Source organism: Chinchilla lanigera, unplaced genomic scaffold, assembly GCF_000276665.1.
Source record: "Chinchilla lanigera isolate Chin_1 unplaced genomic scaffold, ChiLan1.0 scaffold00041, whole genome shotgun sequence".
Lineage (NCBI taxonomy): Eukaryota > Metazoa > Chordata > Mammalia > Rodentia > Chinchillidae > Chinchilla > Chinchilla lanigera.
Window position 1 is genome coordinate 18,185,475 of NW_004955442.1, and position 21,258 is coordinate 18,206,732.

General features: G+C 53.3%; 1 protein-coding gene across 7 annotated transcripts in view; it reads left to right on the plus strand.

Annotated features, from left to right (window-relative positions):
* The window catches only part of Txnrd2 (thioredoxin reductase 2), a gene marked incomplete in the record, with an annotated part of 55,716 nt that extends 35,415 nt beyond the window's left edge, over window positions 1-20,301 (plus strand). For all 7 annotated transcript variants that reach the window (XM_013517794.1, XM_013517795.1, XM_013517796.1 and 4 more), the window contains 7 exon segments: window positions 9,802-9,938; window positions 13,760-13,855; window positions 14,192-14,284; window positions 16,244-16,315; window positions 16,526-16,623; window positions 18,724-18,928; window positions 20,020-20,301. In XM_013517794.1, coding sequence (XP_013373248.1) covers window positions 9,802-9,938; window positions 13,760-13,855; window positions 14,192-14,284; window positions 16,244-16,315; window positions 16,526-16,623; window positions 18,724-18,847 — 620 coding nt within the window.
* Between the last annotated feature and the right edge of the window lie 957 nt (window positions 20,302-21,258).

Sequence of the window (21,258 nt, forward strand, 5' to 3'; positions counted from 1 at the left end):
ACTTGATTGATGCTGGGGGTGGAAGCTTTTCGCAGCCCTTGGCCTTTGACCTTGCTTCCCGAGGGCTGTGGCGGCAGTGGTTTCTGGCACGCCTTCTGGGTGGGGGTGGGAGGTGGCGCAGGCATGTGCTGACTTCGCTGCTCCCTCTGAGCCTCGTTTTGTAAACATTCAGGAGCCACTTCCCAGTTGAACAACTGGGAAGGTTTTCTGCTGGTTTGTACTGATAAGCCTTTAACCAAGCATGATTTCTCCTTGCAGTGAGGGATGATCCACTCCAGGAGGTTAAAATATAATGCCCTGGTGGGCACCCCTTACACCTCCTTGGATGGTGACTCCCGTCTCAGACATTTAGTGCTAGATCTGAACATGCTGCGCTTTGGGCTTTGATGGGCATTTTAAAACAGAAGAGAGGGGATGCTCTTCTTGCCATCGTGGACACACACAGAAGGGGCCTGCATCAGACCAGGAAACGGACCTGCCAGGCTGCCCACGTCCTGCAGCCACTGAAGCCAGTGGACGCTGGCATCACGAAGTGAGTGCCGCAGCCTGGAAGCCGAGGGGAACGAAGCCTCTTCCTCGGCACAGCCTTGATCTCCACGTGGTGGATTAAACACATTAGCAGTTAAAGCAGTTAATTGCTGTGCAGGGGGCCCCCTCATTGTTTGTCTCTGAATCACCCGCCCACACCAGGTGTCTCAGATAATAGACTGGGAACTTCAGCAAGGAGGATTTCCTGTCTGCAGATGTGCCGATTACAGCGCTGAGTGAAGACAGTCAGCCTGCCCAGGCCGCGGCGGGCTCAGATTCGCCAGCAAGTTAACCAGTTGTGGCCTGAATCCACCGCTGTCAGGGACCTGGACCGGGATGGGTATCTCAGCAGACACCCTCAGTGTAGACATGTCTAAGTTCTAGCTGAGCTTAGAGTTGGTTTTACAGAAGGGACTGAGTGCCTCTGGAGTGTAGCCTTGGAAAAACCTAAAGCTGAGACTGTCATGTGCCTCTTGGCATTCCAGGCCCCTCTAAATGATTCTCTGTGCTTGTCTTGGAAAGATGAGGATGGCTTTGGTACATCGGTCCCTGGGCCACGTGAGTCCAACCCATGGCAGAAGAGCCAGCGTGCGGAGGAGGGGCTTCACTGGGCCTGTGAGGCCGACAGCCCTGACATCTACTATTCTTGCCATTGTTCCTGCTGGCTGAGTGCTGAGGAGGACAGTGGGGCTGCCTGAGGGGCCTTCTTGGAGCTGCCAGTGAGACCAGTTCTCACCCCCGGGCGCTGAGGTCATTTCCTCTTCCCCAGGCTTTGTCTTAGACAAGTCCGTGCTGTCGTCATCCTGTGTGTTAACCCACTTCTGAGACTCTGAAACTGAGGGCAGCCAATGAGCCTGGGTTCTTGGGCCTTGGGGTTTGGCTTCCCCACTTCAATCTGACCACCTTGTGGAGACCGCCACCTGAGCCACTCCACTTTACCCCACATAGAATGTGCCCTGGCCCATGGGGTACCCAAGAAGACCATGGTGGGGACCCTCAGTGCCCAAAAGGAGCATGCCTTCACCAGAGGTGGGCTGCAGCTGGGGTTTCCTTCCAGGACTGCTTGCTGGCATTTACATGGTGGCCTTCCTTGCTCAACTGTGTTCAGCCAGTGGCCTGTGAGGGGTCTGGGCACTTGAACACTGGGGAGGAGCTAATGGGCATTGCTGAGCATGGTCACATCTGGTCTGCAGAACCTCTCTTCTCCCCAGACCAAGCCCACTAGGGACCTGAGGCCCCTGCCCCGGGGGAACTTCACAGCTGTAGGTGGGGATCTGGGGCTCATGGAGAAGGAGCCGTTCAAGCAAAAATGAAGGTGGAATAGAAGAGGAAGGGGCCAGGTGTGGAGCTCATTGGTAGAGCGTGCAGGCTTAGCATGTTTGAAGCCCTGGGTTTCATCCTTCCCCTCAAAAAAAAAAAAAAAAGTTCCTTACAAAGCTGGCTCCAGGCTGCCAAGATATGAGTCCCTCTGTGCCCGGTCCCAGTGTCACTCTGTGGTACACAAGTATTGGGCCCAGCCTCATGGGCATGGCTGGCACTAGGAGCCCCATACCCTTCGGGACAGTCACCTGGGCTGCCCTTGCAGGCCCGTGTGAAGCTCTGCCTGCCTCACAGGGTGGCCACACTGAGAGCTGTCTCATCCAGCCCCTCCACTCCTGGAGTGGTACTTCCGGCTGCTTCCTCTGTGCCTTTGCTGCCGCATCTGTCTGGATCACAGCCCCCCTCACTCACCCTGCCTACTCCTGCTGGCACTTAAATCTCACCTCATTTCACGGGTTGTCCTTTCCTGATGGGAACATGTGCTCCAGGCGGGCATGAAATCCGAGGGTGTGCTCATGTTCCCATTGTGGATGGGAGAGGCTTGTGGTGCTGCACACGACCTGCTATCTAGGTACCCATGTCCAGCAGAGAAGATAGCAGGGACCAAAGACAGGCCTCTCGGTGGTTTTGGCCTGCAGCCTTCGTTCAGACCTCTCATTGGGGCAGGGCTGGCTGGACAGGAACAGTGTCCAGGCCACTCTGGGACAGCAGGAGTGGGTGGTGAGACTCCCAGTGTGATCTGAAGAGGGGTGGCCTTGGCTAGCTGCTTTGAGGGCTCTTCAGGGTGCTGCCGTCAGGAAAGAGATGGTCTTACTTTGGGACCAGTGGGAGGTTGCCTGGCTGGCCTGGGGAGGGAGGGAGCTCTGGGGGCCAGAGATTTTTGATATAGCGCTTCCCGAGCATGCCCCACTACCACCAGCAGAACCTATCCACACACATATCAGAGGAGGAAATGAGAAGTCCACTCAAACCTGGAATTATAATGCCCTCATTGTGCACAGAAAATATGACAGAACAGCATACATTGTTTACATAAGAAGAGTCTCATAGGTCAAGAAAATTACTGAAGATGCCTCTCAATGAATGAGAAGGCAGGAACTGGCCGGTCACAAAGAGGGAATACAGTTAATAAACATTTGGCTGAAAAGTACTTGACTTTAATAATCCTCAAAGAAGTACAAATTAAAACAGCATGAGACACGGGAACTACCTCCCTTTACCCATGAAGGTGCAGAGTCTAAGAATAAGCTGTCCTCAGGTGAGACTCTTGCCCCTTGCTGGGAAGCCCTTGCCCCTTTCTCTAGCTATCTCTTCTCTGAGGAGGAACTAAACTAACATAGACAAAAGGGTACCCCTAGTATCCTCCGAGTGGTGTCCAGGAAGCAGAGACTTGAGAGCACCAAATGTCCCATCTCTGGAGGAAGCCATTCAGAAGCACTGGGCAGAAACTGCTGGGTGCTCTAGAGCTGAAGCCGTGGGACAGAGCAGTAGAGAACACAAAGGCCCTTGCAAAGGGTCTGGAACTGGTGGCCTCAGATACAGCTGGGATGGGAAGTCTCTGAGCACAAGGCAGTGATAGAGAATCCCCTCTTCCCACAGTTGCCTAACTAGGAAGGCCTTTATATTTGCCTAAGACAAGAGAGAAATGCTTAGGACTCAGCGCACCTGCACCTTGCTTCACATACCATGTAGGTACCACTGGGCCTAGGCCTTAGTGGCTGGACCACCCTGTTTGTATGGCCAGCTCCTAGGTCTCCATCTCCCTGTGGCACTTCAAACCCAACCCTAGGGGGAACCTATAAAACCTGAGTGGGTCCCCAGCACCAGCAGGGAGATTTGGCCTTGCTCTGAGCATGAGAGAATGGGACTGTAGTGGGTTATGGGGTGTGTCCAGGATCGTGGTGCCCAATCTGCCTCCTCTGGCTGCTACTTGGGTTCTTTGCTCAGTTAGGCTCATGGTAAGGCCTTGCTCAGGGTTCATTATATCCTGGCTGGCAGGGCCTGTCATAGCTGCAGGATATGGTCCCATGATAGGGAGCACCAGCATAGAGCTGGCCTCACTGTCCGTAGGAGCCAAAAGTCTGCTAGCACAGCTTCCAAACCCTGCCACACCCACAGCTGCCCTTCTCGGCTGGACTTCATTGCCTGTTGTGGCCCATCCCTTCCTTCCTGCCTTTCCCATTCAGAAGCAGTCACCAGGCACCTACTACACATGCCACACTGTCCTGTCCTCCTCCACCCGTCCAGCCATCCGTTTGTTCTCAGTGGCTTGACTCACATTCCCACATTGCCCCGAAATGTGTATGCACAGTACATCCCCAAAACAACTAGCGTTGAGATGGCCATGGAGACCACTTAGTGTCATGCCTATATCACCTCCCGTGACTACTTCTAAATTTATACATAATGATAATGGGCCAAATACGCAACCATGGTCCTCATAAGATTATAACTGTGTTGAGATATTCTTATCCTATGCTGATGTCTTTGTAGCCATTATAACATTGTAGCACAACAGTTACTTATATGTTTATGATGATGCTGGTAGAAACAAACCTACTTAGATACACAAATACTTACCATTGTGTTACATTTGCCTACAATACTCAGTGAAGTAACACTATAGAGCCTAGGCAGGTGGTAGTAGTATATCATGTTGGTTTGTATAAGTAGTCTGTGATGTTTGCATAATGATGAAATCACCTAACAACATTGCTTAGATAAATCCTGTGGTTAAGCATCACGTGACTGTGTCTTTATATCTTTTGAGACATTGGTACTGGAGTTGGTTGAAGGATCTACAAGGTCCATAGTTACCATGAGGAGCATGAGGAGGTGCTCTTAGCCTCCAGGGAAAAACAGGCAAGTAGGAGAGAGCATGGCAGGACAGCCTACAGGCCACTAGCTTTGCCATTGGACACTGTAGTGCCATCCCAGAGCAATCACCAGGGGTGGTGGGCCTGGGGAGGAGTCCAGACCAACAGAGACTTTCGCCCCCTCCTGTGTACCTCAGCCCTACCCACATGGCTCCAGCCCCTTGCTCTGATGCGGCTTTGCACCTCCCACGTCTAGGCTGATCCTGACTGGTGCCAGCCCGCCTAGCATCAGGATCCTGTGGCTGAGTAGCGCCAAGAAGCTGGAGCCGGCCTCCTGCAAACTTGAGTGGCTTGGCTTAGTGGAGCCTCTGTGTTTTGACGTCTTGCTCTAGGCAGCAGCTGGAGACTTAAGGTTTCCTTTTCATGGGGCTTCATCTTCCAGATGTTCAGGTGGGCGCCACCCACTTCCTGGCTGCTGCTCAATGAACTCTGGTTTGTCCAAGCTGCTAAGAGCTGTGGGAACTATGCCTTTAACACCAAATCACCTTTGCCATTGAGGGAATCACTCTGAGCCCCCGGGAGCTGAAAATCACCTAGATTTGAGGCAAAAGTCACTTCCACTGACAGCTGACAGCATAAGTGATGAGGTCTGAATGCTACCCTCTCTGCAGGGTCAGAGTTGTATGGTGCCCGGCAGGAGGCAGCCATGCCTACACCACCAGGGACTGCCCCCACCCCGCCCCTCCTGGCCTTTGCACCCAAAAGCAGGATAGGCTTCATTTGTGCCTAAGGATGTGCACAGTGTGGTTCAGAGACTGCCCCAAAGCCCAACTCCTCCCTCGCTGCTGAAGGCTTAAAGCTGGGGGCATATGGAGAAGACGAGCCAAGGCCTGCAGCGTAGAGCAGCTAAGGGATCTGGCTGCCAGCCCTCATTTCTTGGGCTGGTGCCTGGCGAGCAATTGCAGGTATGGACCCTAAGACCCTGCCCAGGGTGTGAGTGCTCACATTCTTGCTGCTGGCCCTAGGTTGGCTTGCTGCTTACACAGCATCCACTTGGGGCCGTACTGTTGGATTCTGGGGACATGTGGCTGTAGCCTGTCCGTGCAAATAAGCTGTTGTCAGGAGAGGAATGTGATGCAAAGAGCCTGCCTGCAGGAGTGCAGTGTAGAGGGTGGCAAAGGCCTCAGAGGAGCTCTGGGGGCTGGGAGAGTGGAGCAAGGGAGCCCCATCCGGGAAGGGCCATGCGGGGAATGTGAGCAGTCAGCTCTCCTTGGGCTCCACATGGAGCCTACACCCCAGAATGTGTGTTCCGTCAAGGGGCTTGCATACCGCCATGACAGAGCCACTGCTCCTGTGAGCACCCCGGATGGTGGGTGATGGGCATCTTCCCTCTGGGGCACACAGCCTTCCCGTGCTGCATGGCCCTCCCTGTCACACTGCCTTTGATCACACTCTGTTCTGTGTGTGAGCCATTTAAGTCATATAGGGCCTTGTCCCCATGGCAGGAGGCATTTAGAGATCCTAGTCAGGGGCTAGGGTCCCTAGGTCACTTCTGCTGCTAGACCTCCCCACAGTCAGAGCCCAGAACATCATATTTTAGAAAAGACATAATTTCCAGTCCAAATTTGACATCAGGGTTTTTTTCCCCCCAGGGCCTTATGTATACTAGGCAGTAGTCCACCACTGAACTACGTCCTCTGCCCTGCTGGGTTAGACAGACCATTTTTTTTTGTTTGTTTGTTTTTTTGGGGTCTTTTTGAGACAGGGTCTCACTATGCAGTTCAGGCTGGCCTTGAGCTCACTTTGTAGCCCAGGCTGGCCTCGAATTTGCAACAGTCCTCCTGCCTCAGACTCCCGAGTATTGGGATCACAGGCATGTGCTACCACGCCTGACTTTAGACAGACCCTTTTGCAGTTTTTGTTTTCATTGGGATATAATCTTCTGAGGATGCATGATGAAAACATAACTTTTCCAGTTTCTCTGATGGCAGGCATCCCTCGTAGCTGTGGGTTCTATATCCATGGATTCAACCAACCATGGATGAAAAATATTTTTTTAAATTTCACTGTACCAAAATGTACAGGCTTTTTTGTCATTATTCCTTAATACACTGGCCGGGTGTGGTGGTGCACGCCTGTAGTCCCAGCACTTGGGAGGCTGAAGCAGGAGAATTGTTGCGAGTTTGAGACCATCCTGGACTACAAAGTGAGCTCAAGGCCAGCCTGAACTGCATGGTGAGACCTTGTCTCAAAAAGACAAAGAAAAAAAAAACATTATTCCTTAATACAGTGCAACAACTATTTAGCTAGCATTTTGTATTCTGCATTATAAGTAAATTAGATATGATTTAAAGTATATTAGAGGACATTGGTAGGTTGTATGCAAATACTCTGCCATTTTGTACAAGGCAGTTGTGGATTTTGATGCCCTGGCAGGGCAAAGGGGTCCTGTAATTGCTCCACTGAGGATGCTAAGGGAGAACTGTAATGATCTTTCTGTGTGGTCTATCTTCAACCTCATATGCAGTTAGGTTCACTTGTTCTAGGCTGTTTACATCTCTAGGAATTGTTCCCTATGTTAATCTAATTTTATTTTTTGAATATATAAACCATGTATAGCAAACCAAAAAGTCACAGATTTGTTTGAGCTGTCTTGTTTGCACCTCTGTCCTTATGTCCTATTCTCTCCTTTTTCTATAGGACACCACTTTTGTCTTTTTATTGATTCCTTTTGTGAATGTATGTACATGTGTGTTCACACGTACATTTCCCCATCCTCACAGGAGGGCAGCATGCACCACACATTCTCTGCCCACCTGTCCTACTCCACCCCAAAGCCCCCTCGAGTTAGGATAGGGAGTCCCTGTGCTGAACTTCAGCCAGAGGAGTAGGCTTTGCTTGTAGGCTTGTGTCTTTCAGAGCCCTGTGACCTGTGAGACAGGTGCAGGGAGTCTCCCTGGGAGCCTGATGCTTTGTCTTGTCTGGGTCCCACATTGGCCCGTTTTGTAGATGAAGACACTGCAGCTCACAGAGAAAGGAGGGCTCTCTGTGTCTTCTTGTGCATGGATGGCAGGAGGCATTGGCTCTGTGGCACACAGCAGTCCAAAGCAGTGAATGCACCAAGCTGAGAGTCCAGCAGAGCTCGGGGCCCAAGGCCAGGAGACAGTTCATGTTTAGGGCCTGCAGCATGGGTGTGGGCCAGAGCCTGAGGAGGCCTGGCAGGGAGGGAAGGAACCAAGCGGACAGGCTGGGTGACCAGGGCCCAGCACTGAGGAGGGTGACTGTGGTCAGCAAAGGGCTTCAATGTCCAGGCTGGCTCATGAATTTCCCAAGGCCTCACCCTAGCTGGCAGAGAGACAGCTGTGCAATATCTTGCTGGATTCATGATGGTCTTGGTCCCTTGGGTGTCACCTGTAGCCCCACCAGGGGCTCTGGGGACCGCCCTCCTCTGCATTGTCAGAAAAAAAAGATAATAGATAACCCCCTCACATTAAAACCACAGGAATGCGGGGTGTGGTGGTGCACCTCTGTAATCCCAGCACTTGGAAGGCTGAGGCAGGAGGATCGTTGCAAGTTCGAGGCCAGCCTGGGCTACATAGTGAGCTCAAGGCCAGCCAAAACTGTATAGCGAGACCCTGTCTCAAAAAGATAATAAATAAATAAATAAATAAATAAATAAATAAATAAAAATAAAACTACGGGAATGAAAGAGTGTCATCTGTGGACAGAGGGCATATAAGAGGTGAGACATATGACCAGGGGTGCCTGCAGTCAGTGTTATCCAGTTGGCTGGGCTAGGCCCTGCCTGGAATGGTGGCCACTGCTGGCCCTGCTGCCTGGGTCCATGAGATCCTGCATGCACCCTCATAGAAAGAGACCCACGGGATCTACTTGGGTGGGGAGTCAAACCCTGGGACCGACATCAGCTTGAGTATAGCCTAGGGCTTGGTGGGCTCTACCTCAGCCTGTACAGATGGGGAGGGGGCCATCAGGAGCCAGCAGATGTCCCTCAGGGGAGGCCTGCGTCTGTGGTGCTCATTGCCTGATGGTGTCGGGCTGTGGTGTGCAGGGCACATTGAGGACAGAGCACCAAGTGCCAATAGCACCATTCCATGCGCCAAGGAAGGGCAGGTCTCTCTGGATGAAATCAGTACCAGCGCCACTAATGCTGGTGTTTATGGTGCGGCTGGGCCTGCACCCACAGAGACTGCTAGAGTCCTGTGCCCAGCACTCTGATGTTGGGCAGCAGCTGTGTTGGCTGTTCCTTCCCCATGTGCCAGAAAGCAGTGCCTAAGAAGTATTTCTTCTTCACTGAGTGCCAGCCCACCACTGTAAGCATCAGTGTGCTAGTTGTGTCAGTTGGTAAATGTTCGTTGCAGATACCTTCCACCTCTCCTCCAAGGCAAGGCTGCTACCTGCAGAGGCTAGGAGCCCCCAGCACCATCTGTGCTTCACCTTTTGACTGCTTCTAAGTGGCCGTTCTGAGAACTATTTCAATCTTGTTTTCTTGAATCTCGGTTTCCCTATGTTACCCAAGCTGGCCTTGAACTCCAGGGCTCTCAAATGGTCCTCCTGCCTCAGCATCCTGAGTAGCTAAAACTACAAGCATGTGCCAATACCCATGAATTCAAGATATTTTTCCATATTAGGGATTAAACTCAGGGCCTGCATACTGAGCTTCATCTTTTTTTTTTTTGATCTTTTTCAGACAGGGTCTCGCTCTTCAGTTCAGGCTGACCCTGAGCTTACTTTGTAGCCCTGGCTGGCCTCAAACTCACAGCGATCCTCCTGCCTCAGCCTCCCGAGTGCTGGGATTACAGGCATGCACCACCACGCCCAGTTCTGAGCTTCATCTTCATCTTTTTAAATTTTTTTTTACATTTTGAGATGGGGGTCTCACTAAGTTGCCCAGGATGAGCTTGAACTTGCCATCTTGCCTCAGCCTCCCTGACTGATGGAATTACAGGCATATACCACCATGCCCAGGTTGAAAGGACGTAAATAAGCTTTAAATGTTTTAGGTGAGAGGAACCGTTGGCTGGCCTGTTAACTCAGTTGGTGAGAGCATGGTATTAAATGAAAGGAACGTAGCTCAAACCACTGAAGAAACTGTCAACTGTCTCTGTCTTTCCTTTAGGTCGAGTCCCAGAAACCAGGAGTCTCAACCTAGAGAAGGCAGGAGTGAATACCAATCCCAAGAATCAGAAGATTCTCGTGGACTCCCAGGAGGCCACCTCTGTCCCCCACATCTACGCTATTGGAGATGTTGCTGAGGTACAGCTGGTACCAGCCTGGCCAGCCCTGGTGGCCAGGACTGTTTACCTCAGCCCACCACTCACCTGCCCCAGCCAGGCCTGGGGGAGCACATGCCCTGTGGAGAGAGATTCTTCTTTCTGCAAACACAGAGGTGCTGAGCTGGACCCCAAGGACTGGTAGGGTACATTCTGGGAAGGATTGGGCAACACACTGCTCTTTCAGATTCCTTTCCTTTCTATAGACGGTTGATATGAAACAGCTTTAAAAATGGTTGTAAGTGCCGGGCATGGTGGCACACACCTGTAATCCCAGCATGGGAGGCAGAGGCAGGAGGATCACCATGAGTTTGAGGCTAACCTGGCCTATATAGTGAGTTTAAGGACAGCCTGAACTGCCTCGCAAGACCCTGTCTTAAAAAAACAAAAGAGGCTGGGGATTTAGCTTAGCGGCAAAGCGCCTGCCTGGCAAGCGCAAGGTCGTGAGTTTGATTCCTGGTACTGGAAGAAAAAACAAAAACAAAACAAAAAAACAAAAAACAAAAGAAAACAAAAATGGTTGTAAGCGCAATTAAATGCCATTACTGGGCCAGCCTCAGCATCATCCTGTCCCCACAGGGGAGAAGGAACAGTCCCCCACCCCCATGCTGCCCTCCTCACCTCACTTTACCCTATGAGCTGCAGGCAGGCTCAGCTCCTTCCCTGAGGAGGCTGCCCATGGGACAGGGCCTCTGCTGTCTGTGCTGCTGTGGAGTGGGGAGCAGTTGCCACCTTTCCTGGGTTGGGGGCTCAACCTGGGAATGGCACAAAGACTCTGCAGCCTGCCCCACCCTCTGGGCCTGCGACTGCAGCCGTTTCCCTGTTGTTCTTACGCCCCCGACACTGGGGGCCAGAGCACCCCCAAGTGAGGCCCTAGTGGCTGCTCCTGCATGTTCTGCTCTGCGTAGCGGGCATCCGGTCCTCATCCCTGTCCTTCATGGAGACCTGAGCGCGTGGACCCCACAACCTCAGGAAGAAGTGGCCTGTCCTGCATGTTTCTAGCACATTCTGAGGAGGGTGACTTGAAGTGCTCCCTGTGGCCTCAGGCTCTGTTGTCACTTTGTGGTGAGACCTGCCCTTGTCGTCTGTGTGTTTGTGTCCTGGGGCTACCATGACAAATAACAACAAACTTACAATAATAGAAACTTATTCTCTCACCTTATGCGGAGCAAGAAATCTGAACTCAAGGTGTGGGCAGGGCTCCACTCCCTTAAGGCCCTCTATAGGAGCCTCCTTCCTGGCTCTTCCTCTTTTCTTGTTTGTTTGTTTTTTGCTTTTTGAGTCAGGGTCTCGCTTTGTAGTACAGGCTGGCCTTGAACTCACTGTGTAGCTCAGGCTGGTCTCAAACTCCCGGTGATCCTCCTGCCTTAGCCTCTGAGTGCTGGGATTATAGGTGTGTACCACCACACCTGGCTCCCTCCAGTTTTGGTGGCCCCAGACATTCCTCAGATCGTAGCTACATCCCTTGTCTCTGTCCTGTTATCACATGACTGTCTCCCTGTGTGTCTTTGTGCCCTTATTTGTCTCTGACACTTTGTCTTTCATCACCCTACATCCACTACAACCTTAATGATATTTGCAAAAACCATATTTTCTTCTTTTTTTGTTTGTTTGTTTTGTTTTTTTCCGGTACTGGGAATCAAACTCACGACCTTGCGCTTGCCAGGCAGGCACTGTGCCGCTGAGCTAAATCCCCAGCCCCAAAACCATATTTTCAATAAGGCCACTTCCTGAGATTCCAGGTGGACATGACTTTTTCAAGGACATCCTTGAGCCTGCCCCATTGTGGTAATGTCCATTCACCCAGCAAATATTATTTGAGCATGTACGGGGACCAGCACTTTCTAAGGACCAGGGAAACTGCAGGAACCAATCCTCACCCACGTGGAGGTGCCTCTTGCTAGGGGTCACAGAGGACAGTGAGTCCCAGAGCTATTTCAGTCTCAGGACATACAGCAGCCTCATCAAAGACAGTTGTGTCTCAGGAGAGTGGAAACTATGCTGCCCTGGTTTACCTGGTTTGCCCTGGAACCCACTTTGAGAAATGCCAGGAGGGACCTAGGGTGAGTGGGAGCCAGTGTCCAAGGCCAGCAAGTGGCTGCATGGCAGGAGCAACTGATGTCACCTGTGCTGAGGGACTGTCCTGCCCTTAGGCCTCCTGTCTGGCTCTGGAGGATCACACCAGGCTAGGGGAAAGCTTGGCCACCCATGGAAACAGGCCAGGGCAGAGGGCTGTGCAGGGCTAGGTCTTCCCTTTGCTTCCCTGGGGCCAGATGGCCTTTGTGGCATGAGTCAGCCCCACAGACACCAGGGCCCACAAGGACCCCTCTTACTGGGGTAGCACAGCCCCTGTGTACTAGAGGGCCACCCATTGGCTGTGGCCAGTGTGCACATATGAGGCATTGGTCACCACTCAGGTACCATCAGGACCCTATACCAGGCTCAGGAAGAGGTGTGCAGGGCGTGGGACTCGGGCACTCATACCTGCCAGATTCCGCCTCCCCCGCAGCAGTTCCAAGATGCCGAGAGGACGATGGGGACAGAGCCTGGACCCTGTCCTGCTGGGTTGTGTATGACTCTTTCTCCCCACCCCCCAGTGATGGCTTCACACCTTGACTGTCCTATGCCACCAGCCACTTAGCTGGGCAAGTGCAGTTGGCTGGCCTCTGCCTGTGATCAGTTTACACATGGTGGCCCCTGGCCATAGTCATTCGTTATATTGTGAGTGCCATACCTTAAAAGAGAATGCATGTCTTGCCAGCAGCGCACCATGTACATCTCTGCGCACCTAGGAAACCTCCTTCATACCCATCAGATGAAGTTCTCTCAGCTGTGCAAATGTACAGCCTTCAGGCTCCAGGGCTCCCAACAGCCTGGTAGAAATGGTAATATTTCAGACTGTGGCCATATTTCAGAAATATTTGGCACACAGAAGCATTCTTTATTTCAAAAAACAAAAAATGAAATCCACACAGTTAGAAAAGTCCTTCTGAGCAGTGCAGAGTTAACATACATTGTCGGGCTAGGGCCTGGGAAGAACCGGGGGTGGGGGCGAGGGGTCAGGGGCCATTGTTTAATGAGATATTGTGTGCCGTGTACATGGTGGTTTCCGCAGTTAGGCCTGGTGGAATGTGCAGACCGCTTCCCCAAATTATCTCTGCAGATCTCTGTTCATTTCTGGAATGCCAAACAACATCTGCATTTCCTGTTGCAGAGGTGATTGGCAGCTGGTCCCAGGAGATGTGTGCAGGAACACTTGAGGCAGGGTGCATGCTGGGATGGAAGGGTCTCCCACAGAATGACACTGCGATTTGGGATTTGTCATGGGCTATGATACCCACTTCAAGCTGTGTCAGGAGGACATGAAATGCCTGGGCCTGTTTTAACCAGAATCCCAGTAAGTGGGAAAGGTAGCAAGGATCCCTTCTGAGCTTTGTAGTGGGGACAGCCCTCTTAAATTCATCAACATGAGAAAGAGGTTGCGAGAGAAGCTTTGAGTGAGTGAGGTGACAGGGCTGAAGTCATTGGCAGCTCATTTTGTCTTTCAAAAAAGGGAGTCAGAACTACAGGCATCTCCCCAGAGCAGGGTTGGGTGAGGCCAGCCCTGAGGGCCCTGGGATGCTGTACTTCTCACCTTGGAAGAATTGCCCTTGAGTGGGGAAAGTTTTCTGCTGGGACACAGCTCTGCATAGTGTTTGGGGTTTTCAGTAAGGTGCTGCCTACTAGGAAGGTGATGAGTGGTGGTGAGGGTTTGCACTGGCTCCTTGGACATGTGCTAAGGTAACCCCTACTTCCTTCCATCAGGGGCGACCTGAGCTGACACCCACGGCCATCATGGCAGGAAGGCTCCTGGCCCAGCGGCTCTTTGGGCAGTCCTCAGACCTGATGGATTATAACAATGTAAGTTCTCTTACAGGACCCCGCATCTCTCTTGGAAGAGGCTGAGGCTGGCTGTCCTTGCAGGGAGGGTCTGTGTGTGCACCTGTGTGTTTGTGTGTGTGTATCTTGCATGTGGAGGTGTATGTGAGTGTTTTGTGCACCTGTGCATGTGTCTGCAGGTATGTGCATGTGCAGGTATGTGTATAAGCAGGTATGTATGGTGTGGCTCTCAGAGTCCAGCCCAGGAGCAGCATGGCTGGGCCCTGGCCTATGACCAGGGCTCTTGGTACCCTGCAACAGGGACTTTTCTCATTTGTGGGGCCAGAGAGGCATATCTGATTCTGGGCCTGCTTCTAGGTTCCCACGACTGTGTTCACTCCACTGGAGTACGGCTGCGTGGGGCTGTCAGAGGAACAAGCTGTGGCCCGCCATGGGCAGGAGAATATTGAGGTAGGGTCAGAAGATCATGGTGCCTGTGTGGCCTGTGTGGCCTGTGGATGGCCCTCCCTAGATGGAGGTCCTGTGAACGGGGATGTCTGTGTCCCTGCTTCCCTAGGGCTGCAGTTTGGCAGGGCAGGGTATAGGGGCCTGGGAAAATGGCCTTGGTGCAGTGGGAAGAGACACACAGGACAAGTGCATTGGAGGGCAGTTTTTAGAAATGAGAGAAGCAGAGGCCTCTGGCAGTTTTGGTGTGTGGCTGAGCCTTGGTTCCTCCGGCCTCAGTGGCTACCTGCCTGCTGCCCATGTCATGACTAAGGACGATCCCTGGCCACCTCATTCCGAGGCCCCAAGGTCCAGCAGCTCCAATCCCAGCCCCAGCTATGCTATAGGCGTGCCCAGTAAGTATCGTCATGGTACTGTCACTTTCCTGCCAGAGTCTTAAGGCATGCAAACACCAGCCCGCCCCACGTGCAGAGTGCTTGTCTCAGAAGCCCCAGGATGCCTCCGTGGCTCTCCGCACTCACAGGAGCATGTCTCTTTCAACCCGGAATGGCTCCTCTTGGTGTCCTCTGAATTCTGCCTGCCACCCACCCCTCACCCCCACCCCCTGTTCCCATTGGCTCATCCTCTCCTATGGAAACTCTACCTTTCTGGGACACCCCTGGGGACTCCAGCGGGCACTGCTGACGCCCTGCCCCAATCTGAGCTCCCGTCTTCTTCCCAAATTCTCCTGGTCCTTGTAAGCAGGGATGGCATTTACCCCAAGGAAGGGGGCTTTTATTGGGCAAGGTTGCTTTTTGGGGGTTGGCCCCAGGTAAGCAGGCCACTGCCCTCAGGTGGTGACAGACTGTACTCAAGTGGCCTAAAGGGAAGCCAAGAGACTTTAAAACCCATCCTGCTGTAGACATGGGAAGCCTTTGGTGCGGTTTCATCTTCCTGCTAGAGCAGCTTGCAGGTGGTGGGGGAAAACAGACTCCATGCAGCCTGGGCAGGGGAGCCTGTGCCCTTTGGGGATGAGTCACTGGGCTCCAGGGCCTGCCCTTTCCCCTGTACCTCAAGCCCTTCCATCACTGGGACAGGCCTGACAGGCTAGCCTTCCCTGTAGCACTTTATTTGCTATTTTTGTTTGATTCATCATAAGTACCCTGGGACATGTGTTCATGGCATTTATAATGTTTTATGTTTCACATTGTTGAATGGCCAAATACCCTTTGTTTGTTTTCTTTTTAGATCTGTCTTGCTTAGAACAATATTCTCTGAAGGTCTATTAATTAATAATGGCTGTACAGCACATGTGAGGGCCCTGCTCATTTTTTAACCCAGCCACAGCCCCAAATGCTCCGTCAAGCCCTCCATGGGTGCTGAAAACCCTTGTCCAACAGCTCCAGTGTGGCCAGTGCCTGCCCTGCCCCTTGGTCACCCTGCGCCAGCCCCCACCTCCTCCTCCTCCTCCCTGAACGTAGGACCAAGCCAATGCTGAGGTGCCTAAGGGAGGCTGGACAGCTGCCCCCAGCCTATTCTTGCCCACATGGGTGGGCTGGGCCGCCCCCACACAGATCGCAGCCTGTGATCACCCTGTTCAGCCTGCAGTGGTCACAGGGGCCTGTGTCTACCCCACATACACCCCTCAGGGGCTGCTCCATTGCCTTGGCCCAAGCTATAGGCCCTGTGACACATCATGGCAGTTATGTGACACATTGGGCATCCTGGTACCCACTGTCTTGCTGCAGTTCACGGCAGGAGAAGGCCTGTCCTGCAGACTCTGTAGCTCAAGATACTGGTCGCCTGTGCATGGGAGAGGAAGACACTCTCTGCAGTGGCTGAGCTGTGTCCTTGCCCCAGACAATACGTTCTGGCCACCCTGAGAAGGCCTAGCCTCCCTGTACCATTTCTGTTAGAGCTATAAAATGCCCACAGGACTGGCTTTGCTGTGGTCACCATTCTAGGAATTGGTGTTTTATCAACCAGGTTTATCATGCATATTATAAACCTCTGGAGTTCACAGTGGCTGAAAAGGATGCATCCCAGTGTTACATAAAGGTGAGTGTCCTGGGGCCCATGGTGAGGTATGCCAGGGGAGAGAGGAAAGGGGGAAGGAGTCAGCAGCATGGGTGGGGAGTTCTGTGCTGTCCCAGAGCACAGCATGGTGAACATCCAAGGGCCACTCCTGCCCACAGGCCAAGGCCACAGAGGTGGGTCACGGCTGGGTCCCCTGTGGCTGGGCTCTGGCTGAGACTCTGTGGCTTTCAGATGGTGTGCCTGAGGGAGCCCCCACAGCTGGTGCTGGGCCTGCATTTCCTCGGTCCCAACGCCGGCGAAGTTACTCAAGGATTCGCTCTGGGGATCAAGTAAGTCTGCAGGAATGTGGGCTGTTCTGCGATGTTCGGCTGTTGTCCCTCCAAGGGCTGGCAGCACTGCAGCGGAAGGCCGCTGTGGCCTTGAGCATGTTTGGTGCAGGGATTCATCAGGCTCTCCTTGATGTGGCAGCTTCAGTGTGAAGGAGAAGGCTTTCTTCTCCAGCCACACAGGCTCAAGCCAGAGCCATGCAGCCTGGCTGCCTCCTGGGGGATCACTATGGCCCTGGGTCATAGACCCATGTTTGGGTCTCTTCTACATGGTCAGAATGAGGGTTGGTTCCTCACTCACCAGCACTGTCTTGAGCAAGACCTCAGTCTCAGATGTATGAGGAAAGAGTCACTCAGAGCCACAGAGCATTTTCTGGAGCTTGGGCTATTGCCTGGGTCCTCGGCTATGGCTGTGTGGGTTCTGTCCGTTTGTGGTGCTAGGAGTGGAATCCAAGGCCTGCATGCTAGGTCAGTGCTGTATTGCTGAGTCACACCCTAGCCCTCCAGGCCTATGGGGGCCATGAGATGGCTCTGGGTAGGGTGGGTTTTCTGGGGAGTTGGAGGCTAGGAGGTCATGTATGGCATCTTGGAAAGGAGACTGGGCCCGGCACATCAGAGGCAGAAGGGTCATGCAGGGACAAGCTGTGGACAAAGCAGAGAGGACGCAGGAAGGGGCTTACATGAGGAGGAAGGCATGTAGACAGCTGGGGTCCCCAGTGTGCTGGGGCATGTGAGTATGACCAAGAGCCTTCTTGGGGGTAAAGGGGTCTGGGGACAGGAAAGGGAAGGGAGAGGACCAGGGTAGAGGAGCAGTACCTGTATGATGAGGTGCTGTCTGCAGGCAAGGTGGAGGGTCTGGGTCAGTTCTCTGGGGAACGCAGTCCTCCCCACTGGGCAGCGTGGAACCATGGATGAAGTCATCTGTATCATGGCACAGCAAGCCTCGGGCCCACATAGTCCTGCACACATGTGCTAGGGCAATGGCTGGGTTATGGGGAGCACATTTTTCCAGGTGAGACTCAGAGGTTAATGGGGAGGTCTGGGTCCAACGTGGGTTTGTGTCCTGGACATATGTCTGGTCTCTAAACTGCAGAGCTGTCTGTGGCAAGGCTGTCATTTGGAAGTTCAGTCCAGAGTGACCAGTGAGTGGAACCGTATAAGTCCACTGTAGTCTCTGCCCAGAGTCCTGCTGGAGCCTGTGGGGATGGGCCTCCTGCAGGCACAGATAGAGAGGCTGTGGGTGACCCTGGGAGCCTGGCCCAGGGGCCCTGTGTAAGCGATGGTAGGCTACCATCCACAGCACCAGCTTTGGACTTCAGGAAGATTTCTGGGGCTAGCAGGGGACAGGGACAAGCCTGACCCTCTCTCATGAAACGATGGCCAACTATGTGCGCTGGCATGCAGATGCTGTTGCCCAGACCAATACTTAGTTTTTGGAATGATTTCTAGAGAATCCTTTAAATTGTGACAGCCTCAAAAAAAAAAAAAAAAAAATCGTGACAGCCTCTTTTCATAATGTAATTGCAAAGGGTTGGTTTCCTTAATATGCAAAAGCTCCTATAAATTAATAATAATTATAGAGTGAACAATCTAAAAAAAATACTGAACATAAATGGGTAGTTCACAGGAAATAAAAATAAACCAGGATTAGAGCACAGCCACCCACAGAGCAGGAGGCTCCCTGCCGCCTGCAGCAGGTGCTGCGAGCACAGTGTCAGGCCTCCAAGTGAGCAAGGTCTGAGTAGAAGGCTGGGCAGGGCAGGGCGAGTGCAAGCTGCAGTAGTAAGAAGTGGGCTCTGGCTCACTGGGCGGGTGATTTGAGCCACACCTCAGGGAGTAAGGGGGCAGGCTTTGAGGAGGGACCAGTGCGACTATGTCTGGTAGCGTTAGAGTGGCAGGAGGCCCGGCCAGAGCAAGCAAGGAAGGTTGAATGGGAGGTGGGCCTCTGTAGGCTCTGGGCATTTGCTGAGAGGGTGGTGGACAGGTGTAACATAGGCTAAAAAAAGGCATGGGGACAGGGAGGAGCCTGTGTGCCTTCTAAGGCCTTCCCAGGGCTTGGGTAATATGCTGACTCCTTGCCTGTCTCCCCAATCCCGTGTGTAGGTGTGGGGCCTCCTATGCACAGGTGATGCGGACGGTAGGTATCCACCCCACCTGCTCCGAGGAGGTAGTCAAGTTGCGTATCTCTAAGCGCTCAGGCCTGGACCCTACAGTGACCGGTTGCTGAGGTTAAGCCGCCATCCCTGCAAGGCTAAGGGTACACAGTGTGCCACGCCTACCGCCAGTCTTCACAGAGGCCCGAATCCAGGTACACAGGTTTTCAGGGTACAGCACGTGGCTAGCTGGGCTTAGGGGAGTTACTGTGAAGGGCTTCTGCCAGGGGCTTGGCGAGGCTGCACCTACCATCGCTACCTTCAGCAAGTAAGCTTTGTCCTCAGGTCCAGAAGCTGAGGCCACCAAAGGCCCTGCCCTCTAAAGGACATCCCAAGATCCCTGCCTGGCCATTGCTGCTCCCTGTGTGCGAGGAGGTGCCAAGGTTGGGCTCACACCCACAGCCCTCCCTGGGCGGTCTCAGCTTAGTGCTTCCTGGAGCCTGCAGCTAGAAAGCGGCCCTCCCGCTCCTGGCCTTGCAGAGTACCGGCGCTGACTTATTTCTCTCTTGCCCAGAAGGTGGAGACGCTGCCTCGTGCATGGCCTGCCACCGCCCTGCACTTCTGCTGCTGTTACAGCTTTGCAAAGCCACTGGCAGAGCAGGAGGCTGAAGTCTCCACTATGTTCATCGCAGTCCCCTTCTGAGGAAGAAATTAGCAAGTGGCTCCCTGGCTGCTGCCAAAGGCGTGCATGTGGCCAGAGCCCTGTCCCCTCAGTCAGACTCAGCCTCCTCAGGCCTACACAGGGTAGCCTACCCTCAAAGGTCGCTCATCACTGTCAACCTCTTCTGGGGCTGGGGTCCTTTGAGACCCCTCTCTCTTCTCAAGATGGAGGCTGTGGACAGAGCAGTAAGCTCCGCTCACGCAGACGTGGGGGTCCATGAAGTGGCTGCCTGTAGATCTAGGCTGGGTCCTCAACCAGGCGTTCTGGCATTTGGCTCCACCATGGCCTTCAGACCTATTGCTGCCTTTGATACAGACAAACAAAACGCATCCTGAGGGAACTCTTATCGGAATATTTTATTGTAGAGCTATTTTGTTAAGAAGCAGGTATAATTTTTTTATGATTTCAAAATATTAGTGGAGCACTGCAGTGTTCCCTGTGAATACGCTGATCTTGGGGCAGGGTAGGATCACTGTCTTCAGGGGTTTGGCTCCCATCCATCCTTTGAGGGTCCCCTGTGTGACTGTGGGAGACATGGCAGCAATGTGAGGGGTGACCTGTGCTGACCCTCTGCCTCATTCACAGGACCGGAAGGCCAGGTCTGGTGAGCCGTGGCCTCTTCCTGGAGAGCCTGGAAGATGTCGAATGGAGTGGCGTGACTGCACTGCTGACCTGTGTGCCCTGCTGGGATGGTTCCAGGGGCTGTCAGCCCCATATCTGCACCCTCTCCCCTCTTTTGCCTGGGCCAGGCCCCCCAAGTCCCCAGTGCCAGATGATGATGGCCTGGGCAGAAACCCACCTCGTGGGCTGTCCATGTCTGAACTCCCTGGCATTTCTGGAGTGCAAATAAAGAGGGTGTTTTCCTAATGTGTGTTCTGCCCATGGCGTTTCCAGTGCAGCCCTAGGATTGCCCATGCAGGGCAGGGCCTGGCCAGCCTGCAAGCAATCTTGTAGAATGGGAGCAGCTTCTAAGACCTGCTGGTGGGTGGGAGGGGCAGACCCTGTCCCTTTCCACTCCAAGCAGGATGAACTGACCCCCCCACCCCCTTCCCATACAGCTGCCTGGCCTCAGGCCAGAAGACCCTACTTGGGCCCCAGAAGCCTGTGTACAGATCACTGCTGAAATCTCTACATCTTGAAGCAAGAAGGGTGGCCCATCTCCCAGGAGCCACTGGCAGGAGCATTTGAAGCTCTCTGTCCCCAAACGTCAGTCACCTCACTACGTTTCCATTGTGAAATGGTCCTCCAAGTCAGCTCCTTGGCTGCACTGTAGCTAATCCTGCATATTGAGGCTTGATGGGCTGAGGGAGCGCCTGTCAGTCACTGTACAGAGACAGCACTGACAGCAGCAGGTAGGGCTCGGCATTGTGCTGAGGCTTTTGCTGCGGCTAATCCCGTGTCTTCCTTAAGAAAACATCACTTAGTCTGCCGGCCCGGGCGCCCTGGATGGGACCCTGCTTGTCAGCGAACAAAGGAATGTGTTTGCACCCTAATGGGCCTATGGGAGCTTGGCTCAAGGTGTGAAGCGTGTGCAGGAGCTCTCAGACGCCCAATTAAGATGCCAAGTGCTGGGCTGGGCCCAGCCCTCCTGACAAGTGCAGAGCCAGATCAGCCGTGTCCCATTTAACGCACGGCTGGTGGCACACCCCAGCCAGCCAAGGATCCTGTAGGGAGGGTTTGCCTCCAGCCTGACCGTTTTGTCTGCCTTGGAGGCAAAAGGGTCACTTACCACCTGCTGCCTGGGGCCAGCAGGGGCCCTCTGGGATCCAGCCCTGGAGGGATCCCATAGATTCCTCAGTCCTGGGAACAGTCTTTGCCTGGGGG